Source organism: Heptranchias perlo, chromosome 18 (assembly GCF_035084215.1).
Source record: "Heptranchias perlo isolate sHepPer1 chromosome 18, sHepPer1.hap1, whole genome shotgun sequence".
Taxonomy (NCBI): domain Eukaryota; kingdom Metazoa; phylum Chordata; class Chondrichthyes; order Hexanchiformes; family Hexanchidae; genus Heptranchias; species Heptranchias perlo.
In genome coordinates this window covers 26989576-27007354 of record NC_090342.1, presented here as the reverse complement: position 1 = coordinate 27007354, position 17779 = coordinate 26989576, and the positions used below count along the sequence as shown (strand labels likewise).

General features: G+C 42.5%; 1 protein-coding gene across 3 annotated transcripts in view; it reads left to right on the top strand.

The window, feature by feature from the left end:
* The window catches only part of ifrd1 (interferon-related developmental regulator 1), an 82115-nt gene that overhangs the window by 38852 nt on the left and 25484 nt on the right, over positions 1-17779 (top strand). The window contains exon 2 of one of the 3 annotated variants that reach the window (XM_067999565.1): positions 6908-7613. The exons of the other annotated variants lie outside the window; for them this stretch is intronic. Coding sequence (XP_067855666.1) covers positions 7571-7613 — 43 coding nt within the window. The 5' untranslated portion in view covers positions 6908-7570. The remainder of the gene's footprint in view (positions 1-6907; positions 7614-17779) is intronic. 3 annotated transcript variants of the gene reach the window in all.

The following is a 17779-nucleotide window of genomic DNA, read 5'->3' as shown; positions in this document are numbered from 1 at the left end:
GAAGGGTGGGCGGAGGCTCGTGAGGAACATAAATACCGACGCAAACCAGTTGGGCCGAATGTGCTGTTTCTGTGCTGTAGGTTCTATGTAAATTTTTCATTTTACTTACATGTAGAGATGGCTCTGCTGTGCTCTGAGCAGATTGGTACAACCATTCGATTTCTTCTTGCTCCCCATCTTCTTCCAAATTGTAATGCGCTTGACTTACTTTAGGGCTGTGCTGATCTTCTTTGAGCTGCTCATGTTGTTTGCATGCTGCTGTTCATGTCAGTCCCAGTACTGTTTGCTGCTATCATTCCACTGTCCTTATTCTCACTGAAGCTGTATAGTGGTGCCAAGCTATTCTCAATAGTTACAAGTGAATCCTGTGTCTTATTTACCTGAGATTTTGTTGCTCCACTCCCCATGATCATTCGCTTTTCAAATAGAGTTTTAGTTTCCATAAATATAGTCTACTTGTTTAATGCTTCAGCCACTCTGCAAAATGTATTGATACAGAATCACTTACAGTTTCATTAAGTAATTGAGAAAAACACAACCTTTTTAGTAACTAAACACCTTTCAAAACATACACCTCTTCTGACCTGGAAAATAATGCAAAAGATGTTTCCATATGTATATATGGATACACCAAAAAAGCACAACTTCGTTAGGGCATTATAAAAAAAATCAGTAATTAAAAATTAATTCATTTAACTTCCATTTTCTGCTTTCTGTTATTAGTGTGGGGATATTTTCCAGGAACACAACTATTGAGCCTTAAATGAGGTTCATACACTTGCCTATAAATCTAACCCACATGGATGTTGGTTTCTAAACTTTGTGTTATTCAAATTCTGTACATCCCAAGGAAGTGATTTGATATTTACCCTCCATTACCATTTTAACAATTTGAAAAACCTTGGACAACAAAATCTTATCCATTACCCGTTTATATACGTGATGTGGAGATGCCGGTGATGGACTGGGGTGGACAAATGTAAGGAATCTTACAACACCAGGTTATAGTCCAACAAATTTATTTTAAAATCACAAGCTTTCGGAGATTATCTCCTTCGTCAATTCCATGTGGAAATAGATTTGTAAAGAAAACTGTTGAATGGCAAAACTAGTTAATTTGCGTTTGAGCCATAATCATTGTTAAATATGTTGTGGAGAATTGTTGAATTCCAAAAATATGCAACTTGTGATTGGCCCATCACAATTCATGGGTGACTATTCAGGTTTTTTTAATGTTTTAATGTACAACCATTCCCTATTGTTGCTCCACCACAGTGAATTGTAGAGGGAAATTGTGGACATTTTTCCCAAATGGAGTAGTTGAGGCAAATAGCATAGATGCATTTAAGGGGCAGCTAGATAAACCTGACGAAGGAGATAATCTCCGAAAGCTTGTGATTTTAACATAAATTTGTTGGACTATAACCTGGTGTTGTAAGATTCCTTCCGTTTATATACGAGTAGTCATGCTGATATTTACAAACTGTCGTTTTTAAATCATACAGATTAACGTTTACAATGCGAGAAGTACAACTTCAATACCTTGAAAATTCATGTCAAATCACAAATACGCTATGTGACTTCGTAAATATGTTTCTGTCATTCAGATTTAATTACTATATAAAGTGGATCAGATTGAAGCCGTTATTTATTCATATCATGCGAAATGTGGCCCATCACTTTACAGACGCCTAAAAATACACCGAAACATTAAAATTCATTACACACAACGTACCAAATTCACTGCTCGTAAAATAAGGAGCTTTTGAACCACATTACTCAAACATCAAATTGTGTAATTCCAATTTCCTTCCTTAGAATATTAACCTTACCTTTCCAGAACTTCTGGTTTCAGCGTTTCCTTGGAGATTTAATGCGAAAATGTCTTGCATTTGTTTTTTCGATCACCATCTATCAGACTGTGCCAGAGCGGCGAAACCACAGAGAAAACACGATTCTTACAGCGTTAGGAAATCGGAGAGACGTTAACGTTGTTTATTTTGCTGTTGATTGTTTTTCACCTTCCTCAGTCTGTTATTCTGAGCGTTGGGATTGGAGCGGTCGGTTGCCTTGGAGCTTGGTAAACGAACTCGGTTGAGATTCGAGAGGAGCCGGAGCTCGGACAAAGAGGCAGTGCGAACAGAGAGCAAACCGGCAACAGGAGGGCAGTCATTGAGCTACAATACATCAAACAGCCAGCTTTGGTACAGGGAGGGACAGTCCAGAATAAAGAAGCCATAACAGGGCCAGTCAATAAGCTTCAGACTGTACAATAAACAGCCATCACTGGGATAGAGGGAGTAACAATTGATAGCAAATGGGTAACCTGCCAGTAAGGATACAATTATAATGTCATTTTTAAGTGGCTGCAAAGCAGTTACGGTTATGAATCAATGCAAAAAGCTGCAGCATAACTTGTGTGGTGGATCCTGATCTGATGCCTAAGTGCACTAAAGCCACATAGTGCACGGCATCCTCCAAGAGTATGTCTCACATTACTTCGATTTCACACCAGCTGCAATATAACTCCAGTGTGGAGCTACAGTTTAAAAGTGGCCAGGTAGTCCATTAAAAACTTTGTATGGAATCTTTTTGATATGAGGACAAAGTGGATACTACTGCCCACTCTGCTAACGTTAAAAGTTAGATGCTAGGGGAGTGACCTTTGTACATGTGTTAAAGCACACATACATAGACCTCTGCTGTCACTGCACCTTGCTTTTGTAAGCTTCAATCTCTGCTAAGCCCTTCCAGGCTGTAGATGTGCCAGTCTTTAGGGTGTTTTTGCCCCTTTAACTGTTTGGCCATCTCTTCTGTAGTGGTCCCACTGCAGCACTACCGGGATGTTATAGCTGGCAATGACAGGCTCCCTCTTGGCAGCAGGAATCCTGCTGGGAGGTTGCCATTCATATCAGGTAAACCCTGACCCAGGCAACTGGTGATTGTACTTACTAGCCGCATAACACCCTCATGGTGTTTTTTTTTCGACTTTTGGTCAGATCCCAGCCTTTCTTTTCTTCTATGTTCATATTTTCATCCTTTCCCTGTGTCAGGACAGATTGAAGTATCTCATCAGCATAATTGCAAGCAGCAGTTATCAAGTTTTTGAGGCAGATTGAAGGTTTTCCTATCTTTTGGAATTCCATGAAAATCCCTAGAAAACTAGAACCATGCATTGAAGCTGGGGTTAATCAGAAGGGTGCTGAATAACTGGTAGTTTTTTTTTATTCGTTCATGGGATGTGGGCATCGCTGGCCAGGCCAGCATTTATTGCCCATCTCTAATTGTCCTTGAGAAGTGGTGGTGAGCCATCTTCTTGAACAGCTGCAGCCTGTGTGGTGAAGGTTCTCCCACAGTGCTGTTAGGAAGGATGTTCCAGGATTTTGACCCAGTCAGGATGGTGTGTGACTTGGAGGGAAACGTGCAGGTGGTGTCGTTCCCATGTGCCGGCTGCCCTTGTTTTTCTAGGTGGTAGAGGTCGTGGGTTTGGGAGGTGCTGTCGAAGAAGCCTTGGCGAGTTGCTGCAGTGCATCCTGTAGACGGTACACACTGCAGCCACGGTGTGCCAGTGGTGAAGGGAGTGAATGTTTAGGGTAGTGGATGGGGTGTCAATCAAGCGGGCTGCTTTGTCCTGGATGGTGTCGAGCTTCTTGAGTGTTGTTGGAGCTGCACTCATCCAGGCAAGTGGAGAGTATTCCATCACACTCCTGACTTGTGCCTTGTAGATGGTGGAAAGGCTGTGGGGAGCCAGGAGGTGAGTCACTCGCCACAGAATACCCAGCCTCTGACCTGCTCTTGTAGCCACAATATTTATGTGGCTGGTCCAGTTAAGTTTCTGGTCAATGGTGACCCCCAAGATGTTGATGGTGGGGGATTCAGCGATGGTAATGCCGTTGAATGTCAAGGGGAGGTGGTTAGACTCTCTCTTGTTGGAGAATGTTTATCACTCTTTCGGAGTTAGAATTACATAGCATTTCATGAGGAGAACAGGTAATGGCTGCTGAGCTACTGAATTTGTCACACCTTTGACAAGGGATTCTTTGCTGTCACCACACAGTAGCTTTGAGTTATCCCCTAAGTATTCAATTAAAGCAAAATAGTGCGGATGCTGGAAATCTGAAAAACTGAAAATATTCAGCAGATCGGACAGCATCTGTGGAGAGAGAATCAGAGTTAAAGTTTCAGGTTGATGGGGCTATTCTTGTGAAAATTAAATAAACAAAAATTGGGGCTTCACTAGGAAAAATAATTAAATAAAGTTTGGGGTTATTCTGATGAAAATTAACTAAACAGAGATCAGAGCTATTCTGGCAAACATTAAATAACGATCCAGGCTATTCTGGGGAAGATTCATTAAATAAAGATCGGGGCCATTGAGAGGCTGGTCGGCAGGGACAGGGAGATGCAGACCAACAACAAGATTTTTCTCTGGTCACCACAGGGATATTGGGGGGCGGCATTGGTAGTGAATGACTGGACCACCGTACTAGAAGACCAGCAAAGCATTTAGATGTACCAGCGAGGCGGGCAGAACAATAAGGTGGACGGATAGACCACTGAGATGGGTGGGCAGGCAAGTGACTGAACCAGTTGCGGCAGGCAGAATGGCCCAGCAGCTGGAGGTGGCCATTTAACTCTAAGAGAAAAGAGGTGCAGCAGCGGCAACACTGCCAGTGAACAGAAGGAGCTGGCAAGTGGAGCAGCCTCAGAAAAATAGGAGTAGGGGAACAAGAACACTTGGGCCCTGAGGTGAGTACATTGGAAATACTTACCTTCATTAAGATGTCCACCATTATCTGGGGAAATATACTACTACAGCGCACCCTGTGGTGAATGTTCAATACTGCATTTAGAATTGACATGCAGGGTTTGAATTCTGTTGATTAATGGTCATATAACATTAGGTGGTATAATGTTATGCTCACAGCTCCACCTACAGTTGCAATAACATTGGAACGTTGAGACAGCTCACAAAATGTCATTTATAACAGATATGTTCATAGCCCAAAATAAGTGTCATTTTAACTGTTATTATTTCAATGTCAGCCTGGTCCTTAAAAATGTGAAGTAACTTGCAGTCGTTTTAAAAATATTTAACTTCACAAAACTCTTCAGTGTAATCAGGTTGATATCCGAGTAGGTTTCAGCACAGTAACCGATGTCAGATTGGAAGATGGCTACAAAACAGTGTGTGTGCATATGCTGGTCCAATTATCCCTGGCCCTGTAACCTAGCTTCACCAACTACAGTTGGTGTACAATGCAACTGGAGATCAATTAGTATATTAAAAATATTAAAAGTTAGTATGTAAACAAATATAAAAAGTTACAGATGAAAACTGAAAAAATCTTGTTTACTTAAGAGGAAAACAAGATGGTGGCTGAGCTGGAAGAAAGAGTTCAGAAATTTGGTCAACTGAGTCATCTAGCAGCTAGAGCCTACAATCGTGACAAGGGATAGTTGACATAGGAAAATTGAATAGGAAATGTGGATAAAGGAATTTACAGTGGGAAAATTTAACATATGAGTGGAATAGAGAATGCAACAATTGGAAGTACAGTGGACATAAGATTTTTAATTTAATAATAAGGATTTATTACTTTAAAACTTTTCTCTATTTCCACTTATGAGGAAGGTCATTTGCTTTTGATGATTATGTCAAATTGTCTTTTTATAACATGGGATTTTTACTGGTGTTTTGGGCATTGCATTCTGTAATTTTATCCATTTCTTTTCATGAGAACTGAAAACCAGTAATCCTTACTATAAGACATACTATCCATGGCTGAGAGCATAGGGTGTTGACCTATTTGAAGACCCATTCTGCTCCAATTGCTGGTTGCTGCTGAATGCATGAGAGTGATTTGCCATGAGCCTTCCTCCAATTTTTCCTTCATACCTGTGGTGAAGTGCTTGGCTTCTGGCTGGCACTTCCCTGTGATGATGCAGCTAAGTCATAGGGAGATCAATTGATCAATGAAATCAATTCATATACCTAGCTTCTGTACAAATAGAATAGGTGTCTGCCCTTAATTTTTACTTTCTACTTTTTTAGGAATCTTGAAAAAAACTCCAATCTATCTTTATTCTTTATAATATATACAAAAGCAGTACCCTTAAGGTACTTATGTTTTCCTCCAATACTAATGAATGAATGTTGACTTTACCTACAGCTTAAATTTTATAGGCCACTTGACTACTTGCTTCAGATTATAGGCTTATCATAGAATCGTAGAATCTTACAGGCCATTCGGCCCATCGTGCCTGTGCCAGCTCTTTGAAAGAGGTATCCAATTAGTCCCACTCCCCTGCTCTTTCCCCATAGCTCTGTATTTTTTTTCCTTCAAGTATTTATCCAATTCTCTTTTGAAAATTACCATTGAATTTGCTTCCACTTCCTTTTCAGGCTGTGCATTTCAGATCATAATAACTCGCTGTGTAAAAATCAGGTTAATTCTTGATTTGTCAGTTTTTAGACGTCTGCTTGCTTTTTGTTGGTCAGCTTTTGTTAGTTTTCTAAATTTGCATGTGTGCAATACAAAGATTGAAACCTTGTTTTTAATTAGCCTTGACACACGCACTGGAAAATTTTCTCCAAGTTACTGGCACCACATTGGGTGAGTGAAATTCATATGTAAATCACCATGACACTCCAGCATCAAAAACAATAGTACTTTACCATTAGTGGTGTCAAATTACGTTCCAACTTTTCTAAACCAGTATGTCAAGATGTTTTACTTGTGGTTTAAAAATAATGTTGAACTGTGATTTACTATTTTCATTTAGTGACTCATGATTTATGTTACCCCTTACTTAGGAGAGTTATAGATCTCTTCAATCATAACACATTTCACATGATGTTTATTTAACATTATTTTTTAGTGAACATTTGCAATTTTACTAACAGTATCAGTCTTAGGTCGACTTGCGGGCACACGTTATGGGATCGTCAAGCTTCAGAGAAAGCTAGAGCGTTAATTTCACCAAACTGACACCCGGCTCAACTCAAGATGCCCAGCCACAATCCTACAGGGTTGAATGATTGAATATATTTATTTGATGCAAATCCTGCGAGAGATCCTCTCTCGTTCATGAAAAATCAGCCATTGCCATATAATGGAAAGGTCAATGCAATGACACGTCTCTCCCACGCATCCTGCCGCACGCTCCACTCCCAGAATGGCAACTTTTCCGCCAGCGTGTCACCGACGCCAGCCCGCTGGTTCGCAACGATTCACAGCTTTCCGCCGATTGGCTGAGCGTGGACACCACCCTCGCGCTCTATTTTACGTGCACCCTTCACGTTCGCTGTGCGTCATCGCGGCCATATAAAGGGCGACGTGGGCAGTCTTACGCTGACTCTGGTTAATGCAGAGGTAAAATGAGTCGTTTTGGTTCGTCGCCATTTACCGGGATTATTTATTACTTTTTATTGCCGTTTGGTGATTTACATCTGGTTCCTGAAAGACGTTACAGTAAAAAGTGTTCTTCAATCGGCTGATCGGTGATAATAATAAAGTGATATTAATAATCTGCGGCGTGTCAATCCCGGAGAGAAAGGGACGGGAAGATGCCGAAATCCAAGAAGCGGAACAACAAGGGAGGCGGTGGAGGTAAGAAACGAGCCGACATGCGGCTAATCAGCTTGTCGGGAGAGGGACACTGAGCAAGCGCGGCCTCGCAATGGTCTCTGGGATTTGTAGTTCGCGTCATTTGAACGTTTGATTGGTGGCGGCCAGGAGGGAAGGCGTGGTGGAACTACATCTCCCAGCATCCAGTGCGAGCGCAGCGCCTGCCTGTCCACCGGCCGGCTCGAGCCGGGCCGCGCGGACAATCGTGCGGCCGCCCCGCATTCATTGTATGAGAGGCCACGTGTGGCTCTGCCCGGTCCCAGCAATGAACATATGTTTACTGTTGGAATTGGCCAGTGATCTGAAATGACTGAAGATGGAAAGAATCAGGCTCTGCCTCTTATAGCGTGAGCCCAGGTGGTGTAGGAAAGACTGCACAGCCGGTCAGGCCGGGTAGACATTTCGAAGAACCGAGGCGCCGACTGCTCCTCCTGATAATGGCTCTGGTTTCCCCACTCTGGCCACAGATACGTTCATTCACTATTACTCTGTGATAATTGGTTTACAACGCAGATCGCTGCCATTCGTAACGATCATTCTGGGCGATGGGAGAATACAACACATCTGGCTGAAGTACCCCAGACTGAATGGGGATGATTAGATTAAAAGATTTAAAACGAGGGAAGTGTCTGTTTTGGCTGGGTGTTGGCACATTTGTTTGAGTCAGAAGGTTGTGGGTTCAAGGGCCATTCCAGGCCTTGAGCACATAATCCAGACTGGGATGCAGTACAGAAGGAGTGCCATTGCTGGAGATGCCATCTTTTGGATGAGACATCAAACCTCAGATGGATGTAAAAAGAAAGACTTGCATTTATATCGCACCTTTCATGACTTCAGGGCACCCCAAAGTCCTTTACAGACAATTAAGTACTTTTTGAAGTGTAGTTACTCGTAATATAGGAAACGTGGCAGCCGATGTGCTCAAAGCAAGGTCCCACAAACAGCAATGAGATAATGACCAGATAATCTTTTTTTTAGTGATGTTCGTTGGGGGATAAATATTGGCCAGGACACTGGGGAGAGCTCCCCTGCTCCTCCGAAATAGTGCCGTGGGATATTTTATATCAACCTGAGAGGGCAATGGGGCTTGGTTTAATGTCTGCTGGGAAAGACAGCACTGGAGTTTTAGCCTAGATTTAGTGTTCAAGTCTCTGCAGTGGGACTTGAATCCACAACCTTTTGATTCAGAGGCAAGAATGCTACCACTGAGCCACAGCCAGCACCTAGAATGCAGAAGATCCCATGGCATTAGGGGAGTTTTTCTGGCATTCTTAACCAGCATCACTCGAACAGATTGCCTGGTCATTTAACTCATTGCTGTTTGTGGGATATTACTGGGTGTAAACTGGGATTTCCCAACATTGGGATTTTGTGAAAGGTGCTGTATAAGTGCTAATTCTTTCTGCAGGCAACTACAGACCACCATACTCAATTCAATATCACTGGATTAAAGCTGCTTTTTGCGTCAAGATCTGTAATAATGGTGCCAGCTCCTGATTTGCAGGTTTCTTGCATACCTGGAGCTGGTAAGGTTGCAACAGAAGTGGGGATTCAGTGTAGAATCTGGATAAGAAACTGGTTGAAGGGTAGGAAGCAGCAAGTGTTTGTGAGGGATGGCTGGAGCGAGGAATGAGTGAAATGCTTCAAGGTTTGGGTCCCTTACTGTTTATATAGGTTAAGAACTAGTTTAAGTGAGGGATAAACCCGACAATTAAAGGCCAGTCAGCCTAACGTCAGTGGTGGGGAAACTTAGAGACAATAATCCGGGACAAAATTAATTGGCACTTGGAAAAGTAAGGGCTAATAAATGAAAGTCAGCACGGATTTGTTAAAAGAAAATCACGTTTGACTAACTTGATTGAGTTCTTTGATGAAGTAACAGAGAGGGTTGATGAGGGTGGTGGGGTTGATGTTGTTCACATGGACTTTCAAAAGGCATTTGATAAAGTAAGTACCACATAATAGACTTGTTAGCAAAGTTAAAGCCCATGGGATTGAAGGGACACTGGCAGCATGGATACAGAATTGGCTAGGAGACAGAAAGCAGAGAGTAGTGGTGAACGGTTGTTTTTCAGACTGGAGGGCAGTATACAGTGGTGTTCCCCTGGGGTCAGTATTTCACTGCTTTTTTTGTGTATATTAATGACCTGGATGTGGGTATAGAGATATAATTTCAAAGTTTGTAGATTACTCAAAACTCAGAAATGTAGTAAACAATGTGGAGGATAGTAACAGACTTCAGGAGGACGTAGACAGACTGGTGAAATGGGCAGACACTTGGCAGATGAAATTTAACGCAGAGAAGTGTGAAGTGATGCATTTTGGTAGGAAGAATGGGGGGAGTCAATATAAACTAAATAGTACAATTTTGAAGGGGGTGCAGGAACAGAGAGACCTGGAGGTGCACAAATCTTTGAAGGTGGCAGGACAAGTTGAGAAGTTTTTTTTTTAAAAAAAGGTATATGAGTTCCTGAGCTTTACTAATAGAGGCATAGAGTACAAAAGCAAGGAGCTTAGGCTAAACCTTTCTAAAACACTGTTAGGCCTCAGCTGGAATATTGTGTTCAATTCTGGGCACCACATTTTAGGAAGGCTAACAAAGCCTTAGAGAGAGGTGCAGAAGAGATTTACTAGAATGGTACCAGGGATGAGGAACTTCAGTTATGTGGAGAGACTAGAGAAGCTGGGGTTGTTCTCCTTAGAGCAGAGAAGGTTAGGAGATTTGATCGAGGTGTTCAAAATCATGAAGGGTTTTGATAGCGTAAATAAGGAGGAACTGTTTCCAGTGGTAGAAGGGTCAGTAACCAGATTTACGGTGATTTGCAAAAGAACCAGAGGTGACATGAGGACACTTTTTTTAAGCAGAGAGTATTTATGATCTGGAATGCACTACCCGAAAGGGTGGTGGAAGCAGATTCAGTAGTAACTTTCAAAAGGGAATTGGATAAATACTTGAAGGAAAAAAAATTACAGGGGTATGGGACTAATTGGATAGCTCTTTCAAAGAGCCGGCACAGGCATGATGGGCCAAATGGACGCCTCCTGTAACATACTATGATACTAACTTGTATTCAGAAGCTCAGTACAAATTTGCCAAAGTAAGAGGGGTAGTTAAATCTGAGCAGTCAGCTAGGAACTACAAAAACAAGTTAGATAAAATATGGGAGTAGGTTAACAGTGGCAAATGAAATTTTAAATATGGGAAAGTGTAAAATAATGCACATAGGAAGAAAAAATATAATCTTGAAATAGCTAACTAAGGGTTAAATTGAGAGATGTAAAGGTATTATTAGACTTGATACCGAATTGTTGCTTGATTAGTTCAAATCATGGGAAGCTGGTCTCTTTTATGTTTACACTGCTAAAATCAGCTCTTATGATGGTGGATGCTAGAACCATTCTTTTGTGTGTGTACCAGCTATTCCACAAGAATAAGGGACTTGGTATTAGCGATGCAAATACTGGGTGATGCTCTCCTGTGCTGTGATCTAAATGAGTGCCAATGTAAAAGCACTTGTGCTGCCCCATCAATATGGGATAAGCAATCAGCAAAACAGCAAAACAAATCAAATGTTGAATTATAAAGCCAAAACAGCAGGATGCAAGTCAAGAAAGTCAGGCTTAAACTGCAGTGTTCAAGTTATACCACGTATCAAATACTGTGTCCAGTCCTAATCACTAGCATGCCCAGGGAGACATTTAAGCCCCTGAGCTGGTGCAGAGAAGAGCCACGAGACTAATCCCTGATGTCGGAGGACTGAGTTATGAGGTAAGGCCAAAATAATTTGGCATTTTTAACCATGCGAGGGGATAACTTAGTGACTATGTATAGAAAAAGTAAATTTGGAACAGTACTTCAAACTAAGCTGTGACAATAGGATAAGGGATCAAAGGTTCAAATTGGTTAAAGACAAACTTAGGACTGATACCGGGAAGTTATTTACAGCGATCTGTATGTAGAATGGACGTCTAGGTAAGGAAGCAAGAGCCCTGGAATCATTTAAGATAAAACTGAGTGCTGTGTATTTTTTTCGGGGTGGGGGGTGGTGGGGAATGGGAGAGGGGGAACGGTAGGTCCTTTCTGGGTGGATGAACTAAAATGGGATGAATAGCTATCCTCGTCCATATCTATCACGATGTCGTGTGGTGGGATATTTCAAACATGTTCAACAGAATCCTGTCTTATGAAGTTAAAGTAAACTATTAATATACTGTATTCATTCTGATTCAAAATTAATTTTCCCCATCTCTCTCTTTCCTCGTTCTCCCTCCCTTTATATTTTGATTCCTTGCTGAGGTTTCACTGAGTTGTTCTGTACCTCGCCCAAATGGCTATTCAGGTGTGAACCTTGACCGCGAGTGTCATCAGGTTGTCACTGCTCAGCCTAATCGTGATCTAATGTGCATGTCAGTGCATGTGCAACAACAACAACAAATTGCATTTATATAGTGCCTTTTAACCTAGTAAAACATCCCAAGGCACTTCACAGGAGCGTTATCTCAAACAAAGTTTGACACCGTGCCACATGAAGAGGTATTAGGACAGGTGACCAAAAGCTTGGTCAAAGAGGTAAGTTTTAAGGAGCGTCTTAAAGGAAGAGAGCGAGATAGAGAGGTGGAAAGGTTTAGGGAGGGAATTCCAGAGCTTAGGGTCTAGGCAGCTGAAGGCACGGCTGCAATTAAAATCGGGGATGCGCAAGAGGCAAGAATTGGAGGAGCGCAGAGATCTTGGAGGGTTGTAGGGCTGGGGGAGGTTACAGAGATAGGGAGGGGCGAGGCTATGGATAGATTTGAAAACAAGGATGAGAATTTTAAAATCAAGGCATTCCCAGACCGGGAGCCAATGGAGGTCGGCAAGCACAGGGGTGATGAGTGAACGGGACTTGGTGCGAGTTAGGATACGGACAGCAGAGTTTTGGATGAGCTCAAGTTTATAGAGGGTGGAAGATGGGAGGTCAGCCAGGAAAGCATTTGAATAGTCCAGTCTGGAGGTAACAAAGGCATGGATGAGGGTTTCAGCAGCAGATGAGCTGAGGCAGGGGCGGAGACAGGCAATGTTACGGAGGTGGAAGTAGGTGGTCTTGCACTTTGGAATAAGAAGAAAACAAGGTGACATGTACTCCATGAATGGTACTGAAATAGCTGAAGATGAAGCCAAAAGATACCTAGGAGTCTTAGTAGATTCGATGCATTGGTTGGATGTATTGAGCAGCAACCAATGAAGTCAATAGAATGTTGAACTACATTGCCAAAATAGTAGAATGCAAGTCAGGAAGTCATGACCAAAACTGTATATTGCTCCGGACAGACTGCACTTTGAGTACTGTGTCAAATTCTGGCTGCCAAGTCATGCGAGCCATTCAAGCTCTGCAGGCAGTGCCGTGAAGAGCTTTTAGGATGATAACTATTGTTAAAGGTCTGAGTTATAAGGAAAGACTGGAGAAACTTGCGTTTCTAGTCTAGAAAGGAGGCGTCTGATAGGTGATTGTACAGAATTATATAAGATAGCTATGGGAATAGAAAAAATTAACTCGGAATATTACTTTAAGCTAAATAGTGAGAGTGGAACAAGGTGATGCAGATTCGCACTAGTAAATGGCACGTTTAGGACTGATGTCAGGAAATGCTGTATAGTGATCAATGCGTGGAATAGGCTTTCAGATAGAGTAGTGGATATGAAAAACCTAGAAGTTTTTTAAACAATTAGATTTGCTTGCTCGCTTGCTCTCTCTCTCCTGTAACGGGTGCCTGACCGGCAATGTCGGTTTTCCGCTCTGGTGGTAAGTCGACCAGGTTTATTAGCTCGCTGCATTCGTCGATTTAGAAGGTATGCTGTACTCCCATTAGTTTCAGTAAGCTTTGTTGTAAATGCTGATGTTGTTAAGGCATTCAAACATGATGTTTGTTTAAGTTGAAAGTCCTACAAGCAGATGGAAGGAGACTTGAACTTCCCACGGATGTAACCAAGGCTGCTGTACATACAAAATGGTGATGAATTCGCAGACTGATTAACAGTCCGACAGACCAGGTTGAGAGATCACCTTCCATGGCCGTAATCATCTTGATACCAGCCGATAGGATGGTTAGTTCAATGTGGTGGGAGGGCTTTATTGGCTCCCACAACCCATATGATGAAGGGGGACACCCACCCTCACCTGAGGCGAGTATGCCACTGGATGTCAAGCCAGAATTCAGAGTTGGAACTCTGGTCTCCACTTGCTGGAACTGCCTGGCGTGGGTTTCGAACCCTACGCATTCTGACTCCGAGGTGGGTATACTGACGATCCGGATTCTTTCCCCTCAGTCTGGTTCAGTAAAAACTGAAGTCGAATACATTTTAAAGTTCAGCACAACTTTAATAGCAGGGTTCTTAGTCTGCAGCATTGATTTGGACTCCTGATAGAGTCCCTCTATGCTGGCAGAGCAAGAACAAGAAACATACAGAAATCCACACATTTTTATACAGATGAATAGGGTTGGAACATACTTAACGAGGGTCAACACCAATCATAAGCCGGGCACAGGTTGCCATGCGAGGTTACATTATTTCCGGCCAATCATAGATAATCATATGCTGACCATGTTGCTGTTAGACATCAAAGGGGATACTTCCTCACCTTCCAACTTGGAATGTTCTTCCCTGTCCCTTCTGTTCCTTATCTCCCAACCTGGAATGTCTTTCAACTTTGGCTAAGCTCGTTACCTATATTGATCTGCCATAAACATGGAGACATTCAGACCAGTCCTTGAATCACATCAAAGACTCTACATTGATAAGACCATGCAAACCTGCTGACTACGCAAACATATGGCCCAGCAGGAGGCCAGGCCACCTGTACCAATCTCAGTTACTAACTAATTAACCCTTTCTAACCATTTTGCATTCTGCTTCTTTGCCACGTAGGCATTTTAATATTTTACCGAAAACTGACCACGTAGGGATTCTCAATACTACCGCTAAACCAAAGGTTTGCTCCATATGAAATAGTGAAAATGAAGATAATGATGACCTTGATGAAGGAAATGCTACAAATAAGTCTTATTGATTCATCAATTTCTCTTGGCCACTGTTGTAGGGTTCTTTTTCCTATGAAAGTAATCTATTTTTTGGCAGATTGCAGGAAATTTAAGTTACAGAGTCTAATACTCCTTGTGGCAAGTCTGGGACTCAGTTTGTTCTCTTAATCTGAACAGATCTTAGCAACAGATAATGCCATAAAATGATGATCTAAATAAAAAATGATTTTTTACCAATTCTCTGAATTATCCGCAGCCTTGCGTGCGCCTAAGTGACCTTGGAACAAGATCCTTGAAGCCTGCTGTGACAGTGGGCACCACTGGATGCTGTATTATCGACAATGAAAACCGATTCTGATCTAACTACACACACAATTTTAGTTTGGTTAGGCCATTCGTATTAGCAGTGCCCTCCCCTTGAGAAGGGCAACTGTGGTATTTTGTCCAGGTGGTGTTGGACTAAAGGCCACTGCCACTCTGTCAGCCCAGATCAAAATAGTCCTGGATTATTTGGAGTCTCATTCTTTTCTTGGTTCTTGATGCTTAAAAATAGAACATGAAAACCATTGATGGGGGGTGGTGGTTGAAAAGATAAAGAACTGGCTTTTTAAATTAACTATACAAAATACTTCAATGATCCTTATCATTTTCCAGATGACAACCTGAACATGGGGCACTTGGCAACTGCTGATTGCTGGGAGGTGTGTGAAGTGTGACTCTACAATTTGACGTAATTCCTTTGGCACGATACTCAGCCTCCTACTTATCACGCACGTTCTGGCATAGCCAATGTCAAGACCTTGCCTCTCCATGTGACACACATTTTTGTGAGTGGGAGGATTTGTATCTTGCCACTTTAGTCATGTTAGTTCAGCAATATCTGATAAGATATATCTTATCTTCTTGGTTTGACTTTGTGAAGCTGTTAGGCTAAAATTTGATGAGGAGAAATCTCTTTTTGATTATGATAAAAGGTAGCATTTGGTGATGAGCATTTCAACAGAATTTTTCTAGTTGACCAGGTTGACATAAAAGAAATGGTATGCAAGGTCTAGAACTTCCTGGTCAACTACACATTTTTTTGATGTGTAATGCACTAATAATGTAGGCATGGGCAATTGTTCCCTATAAAGCAAATGCACTGCAGTGAGAACTGGCATTTGTCCTGAGAACTAATTTTTAAAAATTCGTTCATGGGATGTAGGTGTCTCTGGCAACGCCAGCATTTATTGCCCATCCCTAATTGCCCTTGAGAAGGTGGTGGTGAGCCGCCTTCTTGAACCGCTGCAGTCCTTGTGGTGAAGGTTCTCCCACAGTGTGGTTAGGTAGGGAGTTCCAGGATTTTGACCCAGCGACAATGAAGGAACGACAGTGTATTTCCAAGTCGGGATGGTGTGTGACTTGGAGGGGAACGTGCAGGTGGTGTTGTTCCCATGTGCCTGCTGTCCTTGTCCTTCTAGGTGGTAGAGGTTGTGGGTTTGGGAGATGCTGTTGAAGAAGCCTTGGCGAGTTGCTGCAGTGCATCCTGTGGATGGTACACAATGCAGCCGCTGTGCGCCGGTGGTGGAGGGAGTGAATGTTTAGGATGGTGGATGGGGTGCCAATCAAGCAGGCTGCTTTGTTCTGGATGGTGTCAAGCTTCTTGAGTGTTGTTGGAGTTGCACTCATCCAGGCAAGTGGAGAGTATTCCATCACACTCCTGACTTGTGCCTTGTAGATGGTGGAAAGGCTTTGTGGAGTCAGGAGGTGAGTCACTCGCCGCAGAATACCCAGCCTCTGACCTGCTCTTGTAGCCACAGTATTTATATGGCTGGTCCAGTTAAGTTTCTGGTCAATGGTGACCCCCAGGATGTTGATGGTGGGGGATTCAGCGATGGTAATGCCATTGAATATCAAGGGGATGTGGTTAGATTCTCTCTTGTTGGCGCAAATGTAACTTACCACTTATCAGCCCAAGCCTTGGTGTTATCTGGGCCTTGCTGCATGCGGGCACGGACTGCTTCATTACCTGAGGGGTTGCAAATGGAACTGAACGCAGTGCAATCATCAGAGAACATCCCCATTTCTGACCTTATGATGTAGGGAAGGTCATTGATGAAGCAGCTGAAGATGGTTGGGCCTAGGACACTGTCTTGAGGAACTCCTGCAGCAATATCCTGGGGCTGAGATGATTGGCCTCCAACAACCACTACCATCTTCCTTTGTGCTACGTATGATTCCAGCCACTGGAGAGTTTTCCCCCTGATTCCATTGACTTCAATTTTACTAATGGTGAAAAGTGGCTCAAATAATAAGTAACAAAGATGTGGAGATGCCGGTGATGGACTGGGGTGGACAAATGTAAGGAATCTTACAACACCAGGTTATAGTCCAACAGTTTTATTTGAAAATCACAAGCTTTCGGAGGCTTTCTCCTTCGTCAGGTGAGTGTGGGATTCCTTGAAAGTTACCACATATATAGTCAGAGACACACGACAACGCAAAATTGTCGAGCAGAAATTGATAGCCAAGTTCTGCACCCATGAGGACGGCCTCAACCGGGATCTTGGGTTCATGTCACGCTACACGTAACCCCATCAGCGGAAAAAAAAGTTATCTGTTTTTAATACAACTGGTCATTCTCTCTCTCTCCCTTTCGGATGTTTCTCTCTCTCTCTGTGTCTTTGGTTCTGGCCGTTTGTATATTCAGTAGTCTTGTATCTAATGTGTCTCTGTCCGAACACTATTCAATTCCTTTGATTGCCTTGATAACGGGCAGTTGGAAAGATTATCTGTAATCACCAGGCATTGTTCTCTGACTATATATGCGGTAACTTTCAAGGAATCCCACACTCACCTGACGAAGGAGAAAGCCTGCGAAAGCTTGTGATTTTCAAATAAAACTGTTGGACTATAACCTGGTGTTGTAAGATTCCTTAAATAAGTAACAAATACCAAGGAGGCATTTGTAATCCTTTCTTTTGTTGGCCTGTGTGTCTGCTGTTGTGATAGAAGCGTAAATGCTGAGAACCAGCTCAGATGCTATGCCTTGGCATCTGAACTGAAACAGTGGAGAATAAAAGTGGTTTAAGGTTGGCCCCTGCTTTGAACATCTGTTAAGATACTTCAGAAGTTTATCTGGTACATTTGTC